This window comes from Danio aesculapii, chromosome 10 (assembly GCF_903798145.1).
Source record: "Danio aesculapii chromosome 10, fDanAes4.1, whole genome shotgun sequence".
NCBI lineage: Eukaryota > Metazoa > Chordata > Actinopteri > Cypriniformes > Danionidae > Danio > Danio aesculapii.
Window position 1 is genome coordinate 43,339,976 of NC_079444.1, and position 21,432 is coordinate 43,361,407.

At 38.6% G+C, this 21,432-nt stretch overlaps 1 protein-coding gene across 2 annotated transcripts in view; it reads right to left on the minus strand.

Moving 5' to 3' along the window:
* Window positions 1–21,432, minus strand: part of hapln1b (hyaluronan and proteoglycan link protein 1b) — a 58,388-nt gene that overhangs the window by 1,652 nt on the left and 35,304 nt on the right. For both annotated transcript variants that reach the window (XM_056467196.1, XM_056467195.1), the window contains exons 2-4: window positions 15,378–15,521; window positions 10,049–10,411; window positions 2,845–3,147 (exon numbers count right to left, since the gene is read on the minus strand). In XM_056467196.1, coding sequence (XP_056323171.1) covers window positions 2,845–3,147; window positions 10,049–10,411; window positions 15,378–15,483 — 772 coding nt within the window. In that variant the 5' untranslated portion in view covers window positions 15,484–15,521. The remainder of the gene's footprint in view (window positions 1–2,844; window positions 3,148–10,048; window positions 10,412–15,377; window positions 15,522–21,432) is intronic.

Here is a 21,432-nt window from a genome sequence, read left to right on the forward strand (position 1 = left end):
CTAAAGATGCACATAAAATTCATGTGCAAAACTGGAATATCGTGTAAAAGACATGCAAATAAAGCGAAGTCAAAGAGAACAAACTCATCATTTCCTGATAATTGACACCAAATATCAAAAGTAAAATGGAATTTGCTGCAGTAGGAGAAGCTGCGTGAGTCTTTTCTTTATTTAATAAATGACTTGCGCCTAGGCCTGCATGATTAATCGTGATTTGAAAAGCTGCGATTATTTTGATTATTACTATGGCGAGGGAGGCGAGTGCAGAAATTAAAATAATCCAACTAACATTACTTAAAAGTAGACAACTGTTACGACAGAAACCATGAGCCCCTATTTTACTATGGGAAAAATGAAAGCTGTAAACTCTGCTCTCCTTCTCTCTCTCTCTCTCTCTCTCTCTCTCTCTCTCTCTCTCTCTCTCTCTCTCTCTCTCTCTCTCCCTCCCTCCCCCTATCTACCCCTCATTTTGGACCTTTGACCTGCTTGTGTGAGATAATGTTTCCTCTCTCGACTGTTACGGCGATATTTGTGGATCTACACACACAAGGGTGTCACTCTGCAGCGCAAGTTTTCTCCACCGCGTCTATCATGGATCAGCTGTGCTAACCGCACATTATAGAACACAGCCGTTTATCTGTATCTGTGTTACTCATTGGTGAATAACACCAAAGCAGTGCTGACCATTATTCTGTGTACACACCAGACGTGGAATGTGTAAATAAATCGTGATATTCACACGTAAATGGACATTTTGAGTTTACTGGCTTCATTCGTGCGCTTAATTCGCGTGTCAAATTCACTTCACAATAGATGCGGATTCACCTCATGGGCAGGGCTTCTGTCTGCCCGGTAACTCTAGCTTCGTTGCTAAATGGCTAACATTAATTTTATTGAGGGTAGCTGTGCTTTTATGTGCTTCAGGGAGGCTGATAAACAGCATCCATTTGTTTGGCGCTGTGTCTACTAGATCCATTCAGAGGTGCACCCAGGTCTGTGAGTTCGTCAACTTCTCCAGAATCTATACCTATATGATGGAGGCTTTCAGCGGTGCTTCAGACTGAGCTGAGCCCAGTTTGATGAACTGCTGTTTGGTGTCAGCAAGAGGATTTCCCCTCGGGACACCAACAACAGGAGCTACGTCATAATCATACCCCATAAAAGAGAAAGCTGATTGGTTAACATGGCGCGAATGTCCGCTGAAGTTCAGATTTTCCAACTTGAGAAATTCACGCGATACGTGCATTACGCGTCAAATGCGCAGAACGCTCAACTTGCGCCGCTATATTTGTGCAAGTCATGTCATTCGGTCTGCCTCATTCATGCGAAACATGCTGCAGGATGTCTATTCATGTCTTTGCATTGACTTAACGTGTAAATCATTCATGCTTCATCCATGTCTGGTGTAAACGCAGCATTAGAGCCAATTGCAGCCCTTTATTTTGAGCTGCAGGAACACAATGACCAATCACATGTGTTTAAGAATTCGTTTGACAATGCTCAGAAAGCAAGCAGTATGCAAGCTGACTATAATCCCTAATAATAATTCCTGTACAGCAGTCCCACAACATTCTGACATTCGACGACACTCGAATCTCCAGTCAGAAAAGTCTAGTGGCTGGGAATGCTCTTTTTACAGTGTCTGCTGTCATTTTAATGTTGTTTTGGTGTGTTTACATTGATAAATATGGCCACTGTGTAAATACACAGTACAGTTATGATCTTACTGCCACATTAAATTGTTATAATAAAATAATATATGCCTTCAGTGATTTCCTGAAGATAAATACCAAAAAGTAACGCAACTAGAATAACTACAGCAGTCGCGATCATCTGATCTCATATGAAACAACTTACGATGACATGTGCAGGTGCTGTAGTGGTGTCCGATTTCTAACTGTGGTTCACACTGAAAGCGGTGAGAGCGTCAACGGTCGCTTTGGCCGCCCTGGCGACAACGCTGTCTGCCTTCAACTCCGGAGCATCAAAATTCACTACATTGATCTCGTATTTAAAGTAGCCGTTGCAGCATATCAGTTACATTCCTGCGTAAAACATGCTCTCTAGCGTGAAAATGTTGCGCACTTATCAAATTTATTTAACAATGGAAGATCAAGTTGCGTGTGGTGTGGCTTTGCTCCACTTAATTGTCCAATATGCCCATATATCTGAAATATCCTGAAGCAGCAGTACTGTTTTGTACTGTCGGATGAGATTCCCGCAATATTAAAGATAAATATATATAACATTAGTGTACATCAGTAACTCGCCAGTAACTTATTTAATGCATGTTCCTGTAAGAAAGCATTGTAAATAATTGAAAATCCAGCGACCGCAATAATCAAACCCTTGGGAACAACTGTGGTCGGAACCAAAGTTCACAGGTCTGTGTTCTCTGAACTCCTCTCAAGCGGTGGACGACTTCTTTCTGATTGCTTGCCGCCAAACTGCGTCATAGCTCATTACCATAAAGTTGACTTGATTTCAACTCTCCTCAATGCCCACACCGGTGAAGACGTGCGGCGCTGCTCTTCGCCGCTTATCGCCGCCGGCTTTCATTGAAAATGAATGACTTCCGGCTACTTTGACGCTCTCGCCGCTTTCGGTGTGAACGTACGGTTAGCGGTAAAATCTGAAGCCCTTCCCCTTCACACTCTGTTTCAAGGGCCAAGGGGAAGGGGTAGAATTGGGGTTGGGCCTTAGGCTGGTTGTAGTTTTAATTATAATAATAGTTTATCATGGGGAGAATTTTTAATCTGTACAATGCAAATGATAAGATATTATCCATCCCTAGTAGCCAACCTATTTCAAATGGCTTTTGGTCAAACTGTGAGAAAGGCAAACCTTTGTAGTTGGAGGTGAAACAGAAGACATCGTATCTTTCTTTTTGCTTGTCTCGTATCCCATAATTCCTGACTCCGGGAATGGTGTTTTTGCCGCCACATGGCTCTCTGGGTTTGGTGATGGGGTACTGCACCGATCCGTCACTCAGCCAGCCTGCATTGCACCAATCCAAACCGTCTCTCCAGGCGTCGTACAGCTGCTCGAAAGATGCCACAATGGCGTCTTGATCTCGGCAGGCTTTTTCAGCCTCAGGGAAGTTAAGGTTGTAACGACCCAGTCTTGGGAAATATGGAAAAACGATACCTGTGGAAAGCAGAAGATCTGGGATAAAAGTAGAGCTGGGAGATTACATGATATAAGTCATGTTATATCCTGAGAACAGTATATATCATGATAAAGTACTTATATACTTTCAGGTCAGAATAACAACACACGTGATCATGAGTGCAGTATAGCAGCAGTGAGGAGATTGCAAATAAAAAAGGATGTCGCCAGAGTGGCTTTTTGGTTCCTTTTCTTGTGCATCCCAGCCACTAGCTCCCAATCTGAAAGAGTTTTTAGCATAGGGGGTAATGTAGTCATTCAACTTCACAGTTTGTAATGTTCAGTATGTGTATCAGTAATGATGGTTAGTTCCTTTACTTGAAAGCTCAGATTTGATTATCATGATTAGTTTTGTTTACAGAGTTTGAGGTTTACTGTATCACTATTATTCACACCTTAAAGTTTTCTTTGATAGTTCAACATTTTACCATTGTACACCCTTTGTAACATTTTATTTATCAAGTTTAAGAGTCTCTTTAACACTTATGCTTATCTTTTTATAAGACACAAGATAATTTGTTTAAATATTTTTGTTTTTGACTATTAAAACTATTTGCCTTAATGTTGGTAAACTAAAGTAATTAAATAAAAAATCCTAATATTCCTACTGTAAATGGAGTGTTCGAAAATATTCAATAATTATCGATACCGTATGAAACATTATATTTTGAGCATTTTTTTGCAATATCTCCCAGCTCTATCTCACAATAAAGTACCATTTCTGTAAATTCAATATATTATACGTTTGTATGTATTGACCAGATGTAAAGGACTATTTTTATTTTATTTTAAAGTACATGCTCAGAAATGGACTCATTAATATGTGTTCATATTTCTCACTTTATTTAGAACTTCTAAAATAAATATTAATAAAATATAAAACAGTTTTCAAAAAGGAATGATTACAGGTCCAGCATAAAAACGAAAGATAATGCTGAATAAAATGCAAAACGTAAACATCTTTCTCATGCTGTTATTCGCGTTTCTGTTTGCATCCCTGTGATGGTTAGTAATATTGCGCTCATAAATTATTATAAAGTATTACTGTAAACAATGTATTAAGTTTGCTAAAGCTCAACAAAACTATTGTACTATTGAGAAATAAGCATTGGCTTTGCTATCAGCCCTTCAGCATTTTGAGGTGTATTTGGGTGGAAATCAGAGCACAATTACAGTTTACACTGACCACAATCCATTGGTGTTACTAATGAGAATGTCAAATGCAATTCAGCGTCTAATGCGGTGGTCTCTTATTATGCAGGAGTACAATATTGAGATTCGGCATAAGAAAGGAGTTTATAATGTAGTAGCTGATGCTTTATCCAGAAGGTAGAATCTAAGAACCAAATTGCCCCAGCTGTTTATTAAAAAAATAAATAAATAAATAAGATGAAGGTGTTACGTCCCAGTACGTATTTGTTTCTGTTTTGTATTTTTCTTTCTTTCTTTAGCTGTGGTCACACTGGGCTTTGTGTGTGCGAAATTCTGTCGTGCGGCGCTGCGAAAAGGGGCGGGATTAAACAAGATGATTAGACATTAAAAACCAGAGAGGTCGTGTTTTGATCCTCGATTGGTCTCACGCAGTCAAGTGATGCGATTTAGCAGGTCAGAGTTCACCAAGCTTGAACTTTGCACTGCAGCAACATGCGAAACTTGACGCATGACCTTGCGTTTCCGGTCTGACGCATTCGCGTGCGTATGAATGGAAGTCTATGGGGAGAAAAGCCCAGTGTGACCGCAGCTTTTCTCTGCTACACCCTAGTAGGAGATAATGACCGTCACCTGCTGCCACTTATGAACCGCTCAGTGATTGGAGGATGAGAAAAACAGTGGGCATTTAAGCAGCTGTTCTCCACTAGAACAGTGTGTTTTTGTGTGTGTGTGTGTGTGTGTGTGTGTGTGTGTGTGTGTGTGTGTGTGTGTGTGTGTGTGTGTGTGTGTGTGTGTGTGTGTGTGTGTGTGTGTAAAGGCTTTTTTTGTGAGGCTTTATATATATATATATATATATATATATATATATATATATATATATATATATATATATTTGTTTGATCCTTTAAGCATTATTTGTTGATTAGGAGCTTAAATTTGTTTAAGTTCTGTTGATGCTGTTGACCATCTTATATAGCTTTTGCCTCAAACTCTTTTTGATTGTAAGTTAATTTTTAGTTTTCAATACTACTTCGTTATCCACTCTTTAATCTTTGTTAATTTGGGATTGGGTTAGTAGGGAGGGATGTGCCAATTTCTTTTTTGTAACCCTTTTCTTCTGTTTATGTTAGTAAAGCTGCGGTCACACTTGACTTTTCTTCCCATAGACTTCCATTCATATGCACGGGAATGCGTTAGACCGGAAACGCAGGGTCATGTGTCAAGTTTCGCATGTTGTTGCGGTGCAAAGTTCAAGCTTGGTGAACTCTGACCTGCGAAATCGCATCACTTGACCTTGTGAGATCAATCGAGGATCAAAACATCAAAACATCTCTGGACAGAAATTAAAAACATGGAGCAATCGCTCACTTTATTAATGTCTAATCATCTTGTTTAATCCCGCCCCTTTTCGCAGCGCCGCACGACAGAATTTCGCACGCACAAAGCCCAGTGTGACCGTAGCTTTAGGGAGTGAGAGTATTTTTGATGTTCTTTTCTTTTCTTTGATAGATTATTCAGTTCTTCCCTTTCTCTCAGTTCGAGAACTTTTGTTTGCTGTTTTGGCTTGAACTCCCTCTTGAAGCTTTTTTTGGAACCTTCCCTTAATCCTTCAATAAATCTTAATTTTTATTCAAGTTGCACTTCATTTAGTCCTTTGAGAAGTTGCTCATGGGACCTCATTGCTGACACACACACACAAAACTCCACTTATATTCTGTTGCGTACCTGTGTCTCCCTAGACAGAGTTGAGGGGAACGTAACAAGTGACACCACAAAATAAACGATAGAGCATAATAAAACTTTTTATTTTGTAAATGCATTGTAAAATTGCACAGCCCTATAACTGAAAGTGCATCATTTTGTAACAGAAATCCTTAAAAATGCTTTCCTGCAGGATGATATGGCAATAATAATATTTGTTTTCCTTCAGAGCTCCGTCTAAAGTGAATTACTATTTTGATTTATAGCACAAAGCTGAAATGGTGCCAAAAATGCAGATAGCAGGGAGCAAATAAATGTGCTGTTATTTGGCCCCGATAGCTCTTGTGTCAGGATCCTGCTGATGGTCCACATTTATAAGTTGTTCTACTCTGCATTATAAGACTATTGAATAGCATTTACATTGCACACGGTGTGAAGAGAGTCAGCACAATGTTATCTCATAGCTAATTGGCTCGAGGGCCAGCCAAGGACGTCGCATAAACAGTGTATAATATTGTGAGTAATACTGCATTTCAGAGGTTTGCTTAAGGGTTATTATTATGTTTGAAGGATGCAGAACATGTACAGAACAAAGCTAGAACACAATACAGTAAAGTACAATACTTATGGAAAAAACAAGCCGCTTGTTTTTGGAAAGATTATTGATTGGTGTTTAGTACATCAACCAGTCTATTTGGTTAAAGTTAAAATTAGTTCATTCAGTTTTAAAACATGGTAGTGATTCCATCATAACAGCGTATCTACTATACCATTATCTTTTCACCTTTGCAAGACTTGGCCAGAAGAAACAAAATAAATACTGGGGGAAACTGTGGTGGTAAATTCAGATGCTTCTCATTTGCTTTCCATTGGTGATGTCATGCATTGCTGGATTGAATTGTGGATATGCTTAAAGTAAATAAAATATCTCAAATTTCAAATGCCCATTGAGGTGTTGGCCAATCAGATCACCTTATGCAAATACCCTAGCTCAAACTTCACACTAATCAATCGTGGTCCAATGTAAATAGCCATGTTTCCATCCACCTGTTTTTATGTGCATTTTGCTTATTATGCAATTAACATATTATAATAATTAACGGAAACACCAAGATGTGCATAAATCTGCATAAAAACCTATGTACACAACTGAGTAGGATTACTTATTTAATAAGGAAAAAACGTTCCAAAACTATGTTGGAAACACTTGATTCAAATTACAGTTTGTGTTGACAGATCATGTAATAATAAAAATATGTGTGCTGGAACGAATTAATAGAGTTTGCAGCCGATGTTTCCAGTTTTACATTGTAAAACAAATGTTGTTTTGCTAATTTTAAAAGGCCGTCAGTCCGTCATCACAGTGCTTCAGTATTATTATTATTCCCTCCAGAACTGTCTTGAGAATCTGTCTGTGCTCCCAAAGAACGTCTCATGCCTCCAAAAGCCACCGCATTCACAGCGTTCACTGTGTTCCGTCTTCGACTTCTGAGGCGCAACTCATTTATTAGAGAAGAAAAAACACCACAGTGGCAAATCCCAATGCAGGAAACTATTTTCTGTCTGACATTTGGCACCAGTTTATCAGAAAATGACCCTTTGTGTTGTCTTTCACTCATCGAATGGACACGCTGCTTTATTTTGCAAATGTTTCAATCCATATTCCTGTTAAATTCAAATATTAAGAATGAAACAGCTTATAAGTATCACCTAAGCACCAATCAGAAATGTCCTATTTACCTTCTACTGACAGTTTATATAATAAGCGCCATACAGATATAATCGATTTCGCCTCATTGTTAGCCTGAAAGGCATATATTAATGTTGCTAAATTGGAAATCTTTGTGTGACCCTGCAAATCTGTCCTGGTTGAAAGACCTAATGTCTTTTTTTTACATTTGGAAAAGATTAAACACTCCATTAGAGACTCTGCCAGCTTATTTTAAAAAATGTGCAACCCTATGATTTCTTTTGTCGAGACCCTATCGTCTTTGGAGATGGACTCAACCCTTTTTTTTCTTCATTATTTTGCATACTTTTGTTCTTGTTTTGTGTTTGTGGGGTCAATTTGGGTTTGCAAAATGTTAACATTAAGTTGTTTACATAACTCTTCCATTACATTATGTATGTTTAAAATGGTTAAAATATCACAATATGTGCATTAGGGGTGGGCGGTACACCGGTGTCATAGTCATCACCGGTGTGACATTGCGCCACGACATGGATTTTCTAATACCGTCAATACCGTAATAAATCAATTATGCACCTTGAACGGCTGCATTTACATCAGTAATAGCTAATTCTAAATAATAAGGCATTCAATTTTCTTCAAACGTTCAGTTGTGGTCTGAATACATGTCCTTATACTACAGGGCTCGAAATTGCAACCATTTTGGTCGCATGAGCGCCCGAAATGTAATCTATGCGCCCTCATAATATATTTGGGAGCATTTGTGTGTCTGAATATAATGGTTGTAGTGCAATCTGATTTGATTTTCTCTATAAACTTGCTGAATCGCTCTACCCTGCTGCTGTATTGGTTCATATTAGCTGTCAGTCACTCAACGCTTCCCGCTGTCAGATAACAGGGAGCTTTTGTTACTGCAGGAAATGCAAACGGCTGATGAGTGAAAAGTGCACAGGTTTGCAAACCTCACCTAAAGTTATAATAATAATAATGGCGCAGATGACAGCGATCATGACATGAGGTAAATGTTGATCCACCAGCTGAGATCAATCGAGGGTTTTCGGAGAAGGTGCCTGAATCTTGTTGCGTTGCTTTCACTGCGTGTTCAGCGCAAATGTCCGCTAAATATAAAGTCTAACACTGTACACATCATCGCCAAAGAAACTCGCCTTTACTAAGTTTACACTGAAACTACGGCTCATAACAAAGAGCGGAATTGCGCTGGTGGTCATCGCGAGAATCCTGCTCTGTCTGCTTATAAATTGGTGCGGCTGACTCGCCTGCTTTATTCCACCAACACAGAGAAATGACGATCAGCTCATAACGAGACTGAGCATTTACAATGACCCAAACCAAAACTTTTAAAGAGTGATAGAAGTGAGACTTTCTTTTGTCCGTTCTTCCTTGAGATGTATATTATTTTGCTATTTAAAGTAACACTATGATATTATACCGTCACCGTTCAAAAGATGAAAAATATCGTGATATTAATTTTAGGTCATATCGCCCACCCCTAATGTGCATCCACAATAGCCTCATCACAGGATCTAAAATGTCAGTGTTATTATTGGCCACATTTCAAAACACTCATGATTTTTTGGAGTCGTTGCAACGTTTATCCATAAAGTTACCAATACTTGTAGCAATTATGTGTGTTTTTTAGGGCCTGTGTGGGGATTTCAATTCAGTTTAAAGTATTCAGGCACGAGGAATTACGTATTTGTTTAGATATACAGGACTATAAGTTATTTTACTTTTTGTTATTATGTTTGTGATTCTGATTATTGCTGATTTTAATACAGAAAATCATAAAGCACTGGGTATTTAATTTAAAATGAGTTGCAGAGAGCTTAGCCGGCAGCTGGTGTGCGGTCTGGTGAAATATGGCTGCCGTCGCGTCATCCAGGTGGATGCTGCACACTGCTGGTGGATGAGGAGATTCCCCCCAATGTGTAAAGCGCTTTGAGTGTCTAGAAAAGCGCTATATAAATGTAAGGAATTATCTATACAGTATCATTATAAATCATAAATTATAATTATAAATACAGTATCATTGCTCTACTGTATTTATCAATGCATGTGATTGGATTATTGTAATCTATGTAGATGCCTTATGAAATCATTCCAATGGATATCCAATGGATTGAATCATGTACTTACTGTTAATGAAGTATCTGCTTTATAAAAAAGAAATGACCTATGCTAAATGTTGAAGCCTACTCCCTGTGTGAATGTAGTATGATAGTGCATTGATAAATGTTGCCAGATTGACATTTTTCTTGCGCTTGATATACAAAAACGACACATACAGTACATGCAGCCAATATAAACGTGCTTTACCTTGTAGGTCGAGAGAAACCACTGCCGTATCGTCCTCTAAACCATCAATGACTTCACACTTGTATTTCCCATAATCCTCCAGGGTGATCTCTGTGATAACCAATGAGGCGTCACTCTCGCTGGCAGCCTGAAGGTGAACGCGGCCGTGGAATCGACCGTAGCTCTTTTTGTGGAAGCCCATCGCCACAAACACGTCAATTTCCTTCAGGTAGTCTGAGGTCAGTTTAGTCCATTTAATCCTCAGTTTGGGATTTGGGGGAAGCGAGGAATCCCGATCGAACTTGCATGGCAGTGTGGCGTTGCCTCCGCGCTGGGAAATCACTTTGGGTTGTGCTGTGTCAACTGAGAGTCGGGGGCCGTTTTCTGAAAACCCAATAAGACAGGAACTCAGTGAAAAAAGTAGACCGTAAAAATAATGATATGACTAAATGTAATGATAACACATTTTTTTAAGTTATTTTAACTTATTCAAATAACTTAATTGGGTTTCAACCAGTTTTTGTAAAGTTATACCAAATTTAACTTAAATAAAAACGTGTGATGGGGCGCATTGATGTTGGTTTGCAGATGTTTCCAGATTAACATTGTAAAAGATCTGAAATGTTGTTTTGCTGATTGTAAAAATCCTCAGCCGTCAGTCCGTCATCACAGTGCTTTTGTATTATTATTATTCTTTTATTATTTCCTCCAGTAGTCTTGAGCATAGACTGTAAAAAACAATATGACAAAAAGTAATAACAAAGGATTTTTTTATGTAATTTTAACTTATTTTAATTAGTTAATGGGGTTTCAACAAATTTTGTAAAGTTATACAAAATTTTACTTAATGGTGCTGTATGTAAGTTTTTGACTCTTCTAAAGCAAAAAAAAAACCATAATATGGAGATATTTAAGAATTAACGTAGACTAACACAAATCTCTGAATAAATACTTACGGGTCGTAGATAAGCTAAATATCTGTGTCATCTTTATATCTGTGTAACCAAATGTCTCCGAAAAAAATCAGTAGGTTTGCTGATTCACCCAATGCGCTTGAAAATGAACAGTGGGCAAGCTTAAGGTGCGAGCGTCGCTTGGGAGGGGAGACATTTAGAGCAAGGAAAGTATGCATTTGAATAAATTTTATGTATAACACCGTAATCGACCTCTCTAAAGCCATTGATACAGTGGATCATACCCTGCTTCAACAACTTAAAAGTATTGGTTTATCTGATCATGCTATTGGTTGGTTTAAAAATTATCTTACAAATCGAAATCAATGTGTGCAAGTGGATGGCCTTCTTTCTAGTACTTTGAATGTAACTAAAGGAGTTCCTCAGGGTTCAGTATTGGGGCCTCTTCTTTTTACTATATATATATATATATATATATATATATATATATATATATATATATATATAGTAATATTGATCAATGGAATGCAAATTTTAATTATTATGCTGATGATAGTCATATTAACAGCTGCATCTACACCCAATCTGGTCCTTTCTCAACTACAGATCGCTTTCAATGAACTTCAACATAATTTATCAGAGTTAAAACTAGTTTTAAATGCCGATAAAACAAAACTTATGCTATTTTATAAATTCAAAACAAACTAAGCAAAAGCTAGGTTCTATTACTACTACTCATGGGACAGAGATTGAATTGGTGTCTCAGTACAAATATCTTGGTATTTTAATTGATGATACACTTTCTTTTAGTTCTCACATTCAGCAATTGGTTAAAAAATTTAAAGTGATTTTAGGCTTCTATATTATTATTTAAATTATTATAATTATTTAAAATTATAAATTATTTTGCAGTCTACGCAGATTCAGAGAGCTAAAAATCCACATGAGGTGGTTTTTAATTGGCAAACAATTCAAATATTACAAACGTAAACATTAGCTGACCAACGTCTAGTGCAAGTCTTGATTTATCAGGCATGCTCATGATCAGTTTCTGTCATCTATCTGGCAACCTGCATCTGCATATTCTCATTGGAGGAGGGGCCAGGTGAAAAAATAAACAGATCCAGTATTTGGAATTTTTTCTGCAATACCTAGTTCAACCACTAGGTCAATCATACACACTGCTCCTTTATTATTTAAGCAGTTTGTTTGATTGTAAGTGGAGATGTCTAGAAAAGGTCATTTGATTAAACAAAAAAATCTATAATTAGTACCTGGACCTAAAATGAACACTCACCAAGTGCGAAATGCGAGTATTTGTAGCAGTCAATAAATGTAATTAATTCACTATTAATTAGACTAGGCAGAAACAGTCATATTATAAATAAAAAAAGAACAAACAGTAAATAAATAAGCCGTTTTTGCCCACTGGCTATTGGGAGGTTTGGCAAAACATTTGTTTTAGGCCACACTAATATTTATTGACAATATTTTTTTGTGATAAATAACGAATTACAGATTTTTGTCCCTAGAAAGTTCATGCCAATTTGCATTATAATGCTGTTGTACAATCATTATATTGTATAATCAGTAGCATAACATGGCCTTAAAATGACAGCATCATTTATCGCAGTTTCTGTGAATAATATATCACAAAACAAAAAGTATGTATTCAATAATATCATTGATTGCAATCACCATCTTTATTTTTTTAAGTGTTTTTTGTTAGCATCCAACAACATGAGGCGTTTCTCTAAGATGACAATGTGAATCTGTCCTTGCCATATGCTGTTGGGTTATGAAATGAATTATCATGTTTGCTAGATTTCTTAGAAGAGGAAACTCCCTTTAAATGTTTATGACTTGTGACTGTGCATGCACTTCCAGTGAAGACGCGCCAGTAGGTGTTCCTGTCGTTGCAGCCATTAGTTAACATAATAAGAAAAACGTGTCCTGGTTTGCATGCATTTTACAAAGCAGGATGTGAAGAGATTAGCCTCAGAAAGTTTTGGATGTGCTTAAGTACCAGAGATCTGAGACATGGACTAAACGTAAAGAAGTTAAAGAGGGACCCCCATGGCTAGACTCCTGAGCTTCTTGTCAGACTTTGCCTACATAATGGCAAATATAATGCGTATTTACACAACAGGCTCTATTAACATACACTATAAAAAATGCTGGGTTCCACACAGTCACTTGATGTTGTCCGAATGCAAATTAAGTTAACTTAATGGTTTTTATAATTTTAAGTTAAGCATAAAACCACCCCAAAAAACCTCAGCTCATTTCAAATAATGAGTTTGAACAAGAAGAAAACTTACATATTTAATGTACATGATCCGTGCATAAACAGTTTGACATTTAAAATCTATTTTTGCAACACCATTGCAGTGTGTACACTGTAAAAAATCCACACAATTTATTCATGTTGTCCCAACACAAATCAATTAAGTTAGCTTAACACTTTTAACAAATTCATGTGGATTAAACATAAAAAATTAAGTTGTCCCAATGAAATCTCAAGAATTGTGTTGTTTCAGCTGAATTTAATAAAGTGTGTGTATTACACTAGAAAACCAGCTGTGATGTTTATGGAAACACTGGGGCCTGCTCTTAGTTTTCTAAAGTCATCTGGTTTTGATAATGATTGCAAAGCAGCAAAGGACATATTCAGGACGTAGAGACATAATTGGATTAAGGTAAAGCATATGTTTTTATTTATCATTAAATGTTAGCATGGATTAGCATGTCTCAGTATTTCCAGCAGTCACAGGACGTCAACATGATGTCAGATTGACATTGTACCCCAACGTTGTGAGACGTTGCATTTTGATTGGAAATAAAAATTGGGTTGACGTCAGAACCCAACGACGTCAATGTCCAACGTCGGACAGACATTGCATTTTGGTTACTTTCCAACGCAACCTAAAAACAACAGAAAATAATCGTTTTAACATATTTAAGTGGATTGAACATAAAATAATCAAATTTTGTGTTGTTTCAGCTCAATTTAAATAAATAGATATCAAGCATCAAAAGTCAGTGTTTTTAGTGTAATCGTGTTTATTTTGCAGATGAATTTAGTGGAAAGCTGAGAGACTACTATAATAAGAGTAAATACAAAACCTTATAAGCTTATCAATTATTTCACTCTTGTACTAAGTAATTCCAGCCTCTTTGTGACTGTCCTGTGACAGTAGCCAGAGGGGTTTGAATCTCCAAAGGCGACACCCGTTGAGATAATGTTAAGAAATGCTGGAGGGGACACACTATTTAGGGGATGGGTGTTGCACAACCCCTGTCTATATCTTTTTCTTTTTGTCTTACGTTCCCCAGTCTCCACTTCATACATATATATATATATATATATATATATATATATATATATATATATATATATATATATATATATATACGATTAGGAAACATTGTGTTATTGTTTTCTTTGGGAGTTGTTAGTGTTCTGTTTTTGCTATGGTTTTTAGTTAGTGGTTATGCAATTGTTAGGGTTTTTTAGGAACAGCAAATAATATCTTGACTTCTAGTTGATCATGTGGTATCAGAAGTGGCTCATATGAAAGGCAAAGGCCTCTAGATTACCCTTATTTGAGCAAAATAAAATATGATCATGCCTTGATTATTAATGATTTCATTAGGACAGTAAGGTCTGACTCTGCTTAGACTAAAGTCTGGTCACTGAACCTTCAATAATGTCCAGTATAGAATATGTGCTCATGCTGCAGTGGAAACAGAATGAATATTGTGTCTGACTCCATCATGAGCTTGGAGGACTGCATCCATACATCTCTGCAATGACTCAAATCACTGATTAATAAAGTCATCTGGAATGGCAAAGAAAGCCTTCTTGCAGGACTCCCAGAGTTCATCAAGATCCTTTGTGTTCATCTTCAATGCCTCCTCCTTCATCTTACCCCAGACATGCTCAATAATGTTCATGTCTGGTGACTGGCCTGGCCAATCCTGCAGCACCTTGACCTTCTTTGCTTTCAGGAGCTTTGATGTGGAGGCTGAAGTATGAGATGGAGCGCTATCCTGCTGGAGAATTGTCCCTCTCCTGTGGTTTGTAATGTAATGGGCAGCACAAATGTCTTGATACCTCAGGCTGTTGATGTTGATCATCCACTCTGCAGATCTCTCTCGCCATACTGAATGTAACCTCAAACCATGATTTCTCCTTCACCAAACTTGACTGATTTCTGTGAGAATCTTGGCTGCACGTGGGTTCCAGTAGGTCTTCTGCAGTATTTGTGATGAAAACATTTGCCACTATTCCTAATGATCAACTAGAAGTTATTATTCAAGTTATTTTTTTTGTTGCTCTTACAACTGGGATCGACGACAAGACTTTTGTCAGGTAGTGTACATTCTGTTTTTGGACAGTTTTCTCTCACACACCATCCTAAACATCCTCTCACCTGAGATGTAAATAGTCCTGTAGTGTTCCAGGTCGCTGTACGCCTCCTCAAAGTTGTCAGCTCTGCTCTCAGACAAAACTAAGAGGAAGAGGAGCAGGAAGGTCATCTTGATTTATAGCACCGGGGGGATCGGGGGAATCTTCACTACACAGGGAACACAAAAATATGACAGAGTCAGCAAGCATGCATTGAAAGTGATTTCTACTCTACATAATATGGTAAAGAGGGCTTTCCTAAAAAAATTCCTGGTCGTTCTCTGAGTAGTGTTGTCACGATTACCAGTTTAAAGCTAAACCATGGTAAATTGTCTGATGATTAGTATTAACATTTAAAATGTTCATTATTGAATCCGTGATTATCATGATATTGAAAACTTGCAGTAAATCCTGTAACAGTCTGATTAGCTGTTATATTAATGCATATTAATATGGACAGTCAATAAATGTATATTTATTTTAATCCAACAGGTCTGTCTTGTTGTTGAATCTGATTGGCTGATAGCCGTGCGATATTCTGCCAGTAACAGCACTTTTCCAGCACAGTCCAGGCTTTTCACCCTTCAACTTTGTGTATTACTCCGCCCACATAAACAACAAGCAGAGGACACTACAGTTTGACAAATATTGCAGCTGTTGGACAACATAATGTACCTTTGATGCTTTTTTTAGTCGAGAACATAGTTGTTTAGATTGCAACTATGCAGTTTATTTAGAAAGATAGTGCCTATTTTAAATATTCATAATTTGTGAGAGAGCGCGTTGGCGGCCATTAGCCTGTCTTTGAGCAAAGACGCTTGATGACGTTCATCCACAAGATGGCGATAGAGACTGCGTAATAAGCCCTAAGAGAAAACATCGTAATTTCATACACTAAATCATTATTAAACCGGTAAATGACTTTCCAAGTCGATCTCTCTCTCTTTTGTATGTTGTACTGCTGTATTTATACCATAGTGCTATTGTGATATCCTGATTACAACATAGAAATACAGGGAAATCTTTGTAGATTGATGGCATTTCATGCTGTTCAGCCTTATAATCTTAAAATGTGAGCAAAATCACCTGTTTTGTCATCAGTTTAGACATTACGCTAGAGAATCGCTCTAACACTAGCTCTAAATCTGACGTCAGCTGCAGATGTGAATGAATGGCGGGAGAAAATAGTTCCTCTTACAAAAGGGTTTTGAGACTCTCCGTGTTTGATTTTCCTTTTTATGTACATGATTATGACATGGAACTGTTGTATAAACGCAATATCACACTCGTGGCTGTGATATTATGTGATATTAAAGCCTCAAGCCAACGCATGCCTCCCACCAGTGCTGATATACAGCCACGTCGCGCTGCTACGAGTGTGATATTGCTCATATATATATATATATATATATATAGATAGATAGATAGATAGATAGATAGATAGATAGATAGATAGATAGATAGATAGATAGATAGATAGATAGAGAGAGAGAGAGATATATATATATAGAGAGAGAGAGATATAGATATATATATATATATAGATATATATATATATATAGATATATATATATATAGATATATATATATAGATATATATATATATAGATATATATATATATATATATATATATATATAGATATATATATATATATATATATAGAGAGATATATATATAGATAGATATATATATAATATATATATATATATATATATATATATATAGAGAGAGAGAGATATATATATAGATATATAGATATATATATATAGAGAGATATATATAGATATATATATAGAGATATATATATATAGATATATATATCTCTCTCTCTCTCTCTCTCTCTCTCTATATATATATATATATATATATATATATAGATATATATATATATATATATATATATATAGATATATAGATATATATATAGATATATATATAGATATATAGATATGCAATGCAGTTAAAGTATTTTGTATTTCTTTCATTTAAAGTATGTGCTGTTTATTATTATTAAGAATACTAATCTGAAGCTCGACTTTAAATCACAAATCCTTTAGCAATATCAGTAAGAGAAATCGCAATTATTTTCGTCAAATCGCACAATAATCTTTGAGCTTTATAAAGCAGTTTTGTGAAAAACAAAGTAAACATGGATCTCTGTGAGATACTATTCCAAGCGCAGGTTTAACAAACAACACCTCAATAGGCTTCTGTATGCACACTGACTTTTCATTTCAGCCAGCCAGTGTCAGCGCTTCTGGTGTTGGTCTTTCCATTATAAAATTGCCAAGTTTAAGGTCTGATTTCTTTAAAAAGCAGTGATTTTTCGCTGCCTGATAGAGATTCAATATGAAATGGGTTTCAGATTGGACAAGAAGCACTGAATGAAATTACATTTCCCCCCGGCATGTCTTTAAAATATGACCGTTTATTTTACCCCAGTATTTTAAATGGAGTTTCTGCCTTAGCCTACTGGTACTGACGGCGCTAGTGGTTACATGGTCTTTCATCTCGTATTACGCTTGAACAACTAAATGATTGCTTAAGTCTGTTTAACTGAATGTATCGTAATTACGTTACAACATCGATGCTGTAAAAGGAACCTTATGAAATTGAAAATACTCACATTAAGCTTTCACCGTAAGTTTATCATTGGCTGGAAAAGACTAGCTTGTGCATAGAGCCCATTAAGTTAACTTATTAATTTTCACAAATTTAAGTGGATTGAACATAAAACAATTAGGTTGTCGCAAAAAAAAAAAAAAAACTGAAGGATTGTGTTGTTTCAGCTCATTTTAAAAGAAACACAGCTTGAACAAACAGCAAACGTTTTTTTTGACGTTTTTTAAACGTCATTTTTGCGAGTGAAGAAAATCAAATGCACACATAGTAAACACAAAAAATTTACATGAAATAATCAGCCTGATCTCACGAGAAAACGCAAGTATTTTACGTTTTGACAGTTTAGTGGCTAATTCATACAAAGTCGTATGAGTTCAGTCGTACGAAATTGTACGATTTTAAAAAGGAGGCGTGGCACCTAACCCCACCCCTAAACCCAACCGTCATTGGGGGATGAGCAAATCGTACTTAATAGTACGAATTAGATCATACTGTCATGGATTGGTCAGGCTCTCACGACCCCCACTCACGAAGATCACCATCACCTGACTTCTAATGAGCACACAGCTGCATCACATTCACGAGCACCAGATAAAAGCACAGCACTCCAGTCGCTCATTGTCCGGGCTCGTCTCGACGAAAGCGGACAACTGAGCGACCACTCAGCGTAGTCATCCTCAGCTAAAACAAACGATTTACTTACCTGTTCTCTTTGTATTCCTCCTAGTCTTCCTGGTCCTCCCGAATCGTCCTGTCTTCCAGTCCTTCCAAGTCTGTGTCATCCTCTGTCAGCTGTATCTGGTGTGTGCTGTCCATCCTCGTGTATTCCTGTTACCCAGCCACGGAGGAAAAGACCCCAACATCATTCCTGATCCTCCTGGCTATCCTTCATGTGCTCCTTGTTGTCATTTAATAAACACCCTAACGTTTCCTTACCTCTGTCTCCTGTCCGCTTCATAACAGAAGCCCGGACCTTTAACGACGACAACATGAGCACCCCCGATCACCTTCAAGAGCTGGTGGACCAGTTGAAGCGGATTCTACAGCCACCAGCTCCACTTTCCAACGCACCACCAGCACCGAGCACTTCCGCCTCCACAGTTTCTTCTTCGGCCCTTCCTTCCAGTCCCATGGCCCGACCAGCGCCCTACTCAGGCGGAGCGGGGGAGTGCAATGGTTTTCTGTTACAATGTTCCCTCATATTCGAAATGCAACCTTCTCTATATCCCACAGATAAGTCGAAGATCGCCTACATCGTATCTCTACTCTCTGGACCTGCACTTAAATGGGCTGAGACGATCTGGAACCAAGCCGGGCCGGTCATGAATTCCATCACTACCTTCACGGAGTATTTCAAAGAGGTGTTTGGACGTTCTGATGGGGAAGTAGCCGCTGGAGAGCAGCTGTATCATCTAAAGCAAGGTACTCTATCTACACAGGAATATGCTCTCCGGTTTCGCACTCTAGCAGCTGCAAGTGGATGGAATGAGAGATCGTTGTTGACCACGTACCGGCTCGGCTTGGAACCCACTCTCCGAATCCAACTGGCCACATTAGATGATACAATGGGTCTGGAGAGATTCATCCAACATTCTCTCCGATGTTCCGATCGTCTCCGTTCCTATCAACAGGACACCATCACCCCCTCGTCTGCACTCCTCCAATCGCCTGAGTCAACAGCCTCTCCAGAACCAGAACCCATGATAATAGAGTCTGGAAGACTGACATCAGCGGAACGACAGAGGAGGCTGACCCGGGGTCTGTGTCTATACTGCGGTGTCAGTGGACACACCCGTATGGAGTGTCCCCTTCGTCCCATTCGGACCTCAGTGAGTGTATTCAGTACGAATATTGAACAATGTAAACCACTTACTACCACCGTACAAATAACTACTGCCTCTATTTCTCTCCTTGTCACAGCCCTCATCGACTCCGGGTCAGCAGGGAACTTCATCTCCCAATCCCTCTGTCGTCAACTCCACCTCCGTACTGAGGCGTCCTCGCATATATACCAGATACAACCGATAACCCAGTGCACTCGATCTTCGACCCGTATCCATCGACAATGCGAAGACATCCTTCTTCAAGTGGGGTTGTTACATCAAGAGAGGATTCAATTTCTGGTTCTGGAGGGTGCAAATATGGACATCATTCTAGGGCGCCCGTGGCTGGTGAAGCACGATCCCATCATCTCTTGGGGCACAGGAGAGATAAAGAAATGGGGATCTGGATGTACACCTGCCTGTTTTCCAAATCTCCCTCTTCAAGGTCGGAACCCCATTTCTTTGTTTGCAACATCGGTCGAGAGCCCTCCTGAGAAGCAGTCTATCCACATTCCTAAGGAGTACAGCTCCTTTCATGATGTCTTCTGCCCCAAGAGAGCTTCCCAGCTACCGCCGCATCGGCCATGGGACTGCGCGATCGACCTAGTTCCAGATGCCCAGTTGCCAAGAGGTAGGATCTACCCGCTCTCGCTTCCAGAGAATCAGGCAATGGAAGATTACATAAGGGAAGCTCTGAGTCAGGGGTACATACGTCACTCAAAATCACCAGCCGCCTCAAGCTTCTTCTTTGTGGCCAAGAAGGACGGAGGGCTGCGTCCATGCATCGACTACAGGGTCCTAAATAACGGTACAGTAAAATACCGATATCCCCTTCCTCTGGTACCAGCCGCTTTGGAACAGCTCCGAGAAGCTAAAGTCTTCACTAAATTGGACCTCCGCAGCGCGTATAATCTGATAAGAATACGTGAGGGGGACCAATGGAAGACAGCATTCGTGACCCCTACTGGCCACTATGAATATGAGGTCATGCCTTACGGTCTGGTCAACGCCCCCTCCGTATTCCAAAACTTCATTCATGAAGTCCTCCGGGAGTTTCTTCACCACTGTGTAATAGTGTACATAGATGACATCCTCATTTACTCCCGGAGTGAGGCCGAACATCGCCAACACGTTGCGGAGGTCCTACACACATTGAGAGAACATCACCTCTACCTCAAAGCGGAGAAATGCTCATTCCACCAGAAGTCGATTCATTTCTTGGGATACATCATTGACCAAACCGGTATACGTATGGATGGGAAGAAAATTGAGGCTGTTCTATCCTGGTCAGAACCCACTTCCATTAAGGAGCTCCAGAGGTTTCTTGGGTTTGCTAACTTTTATAGACGGTTTATCAAGGACTACAGCAGGATTACATCACCTCTCACTAATCTCCTCAAGGGTAAACCCAAAGGACTGGAGTGGACCAAAGAAGCAGCCGCAGCCTTCCGCCTTCTTAAGAAGGAGTTCACAAGGGCCCCACTCCTGACTCATCCTGACCCAAATCTTCCTTTCGTGGTGGAAGTGGACGCATCCACCACCGGCGTCGGGGCAGTATTATCTCAACATCATGATACACCGCCCCGACTGCATCCCTGTGCCTATTTCTCTCGGAAGTTGAGCCCGGCGGAGC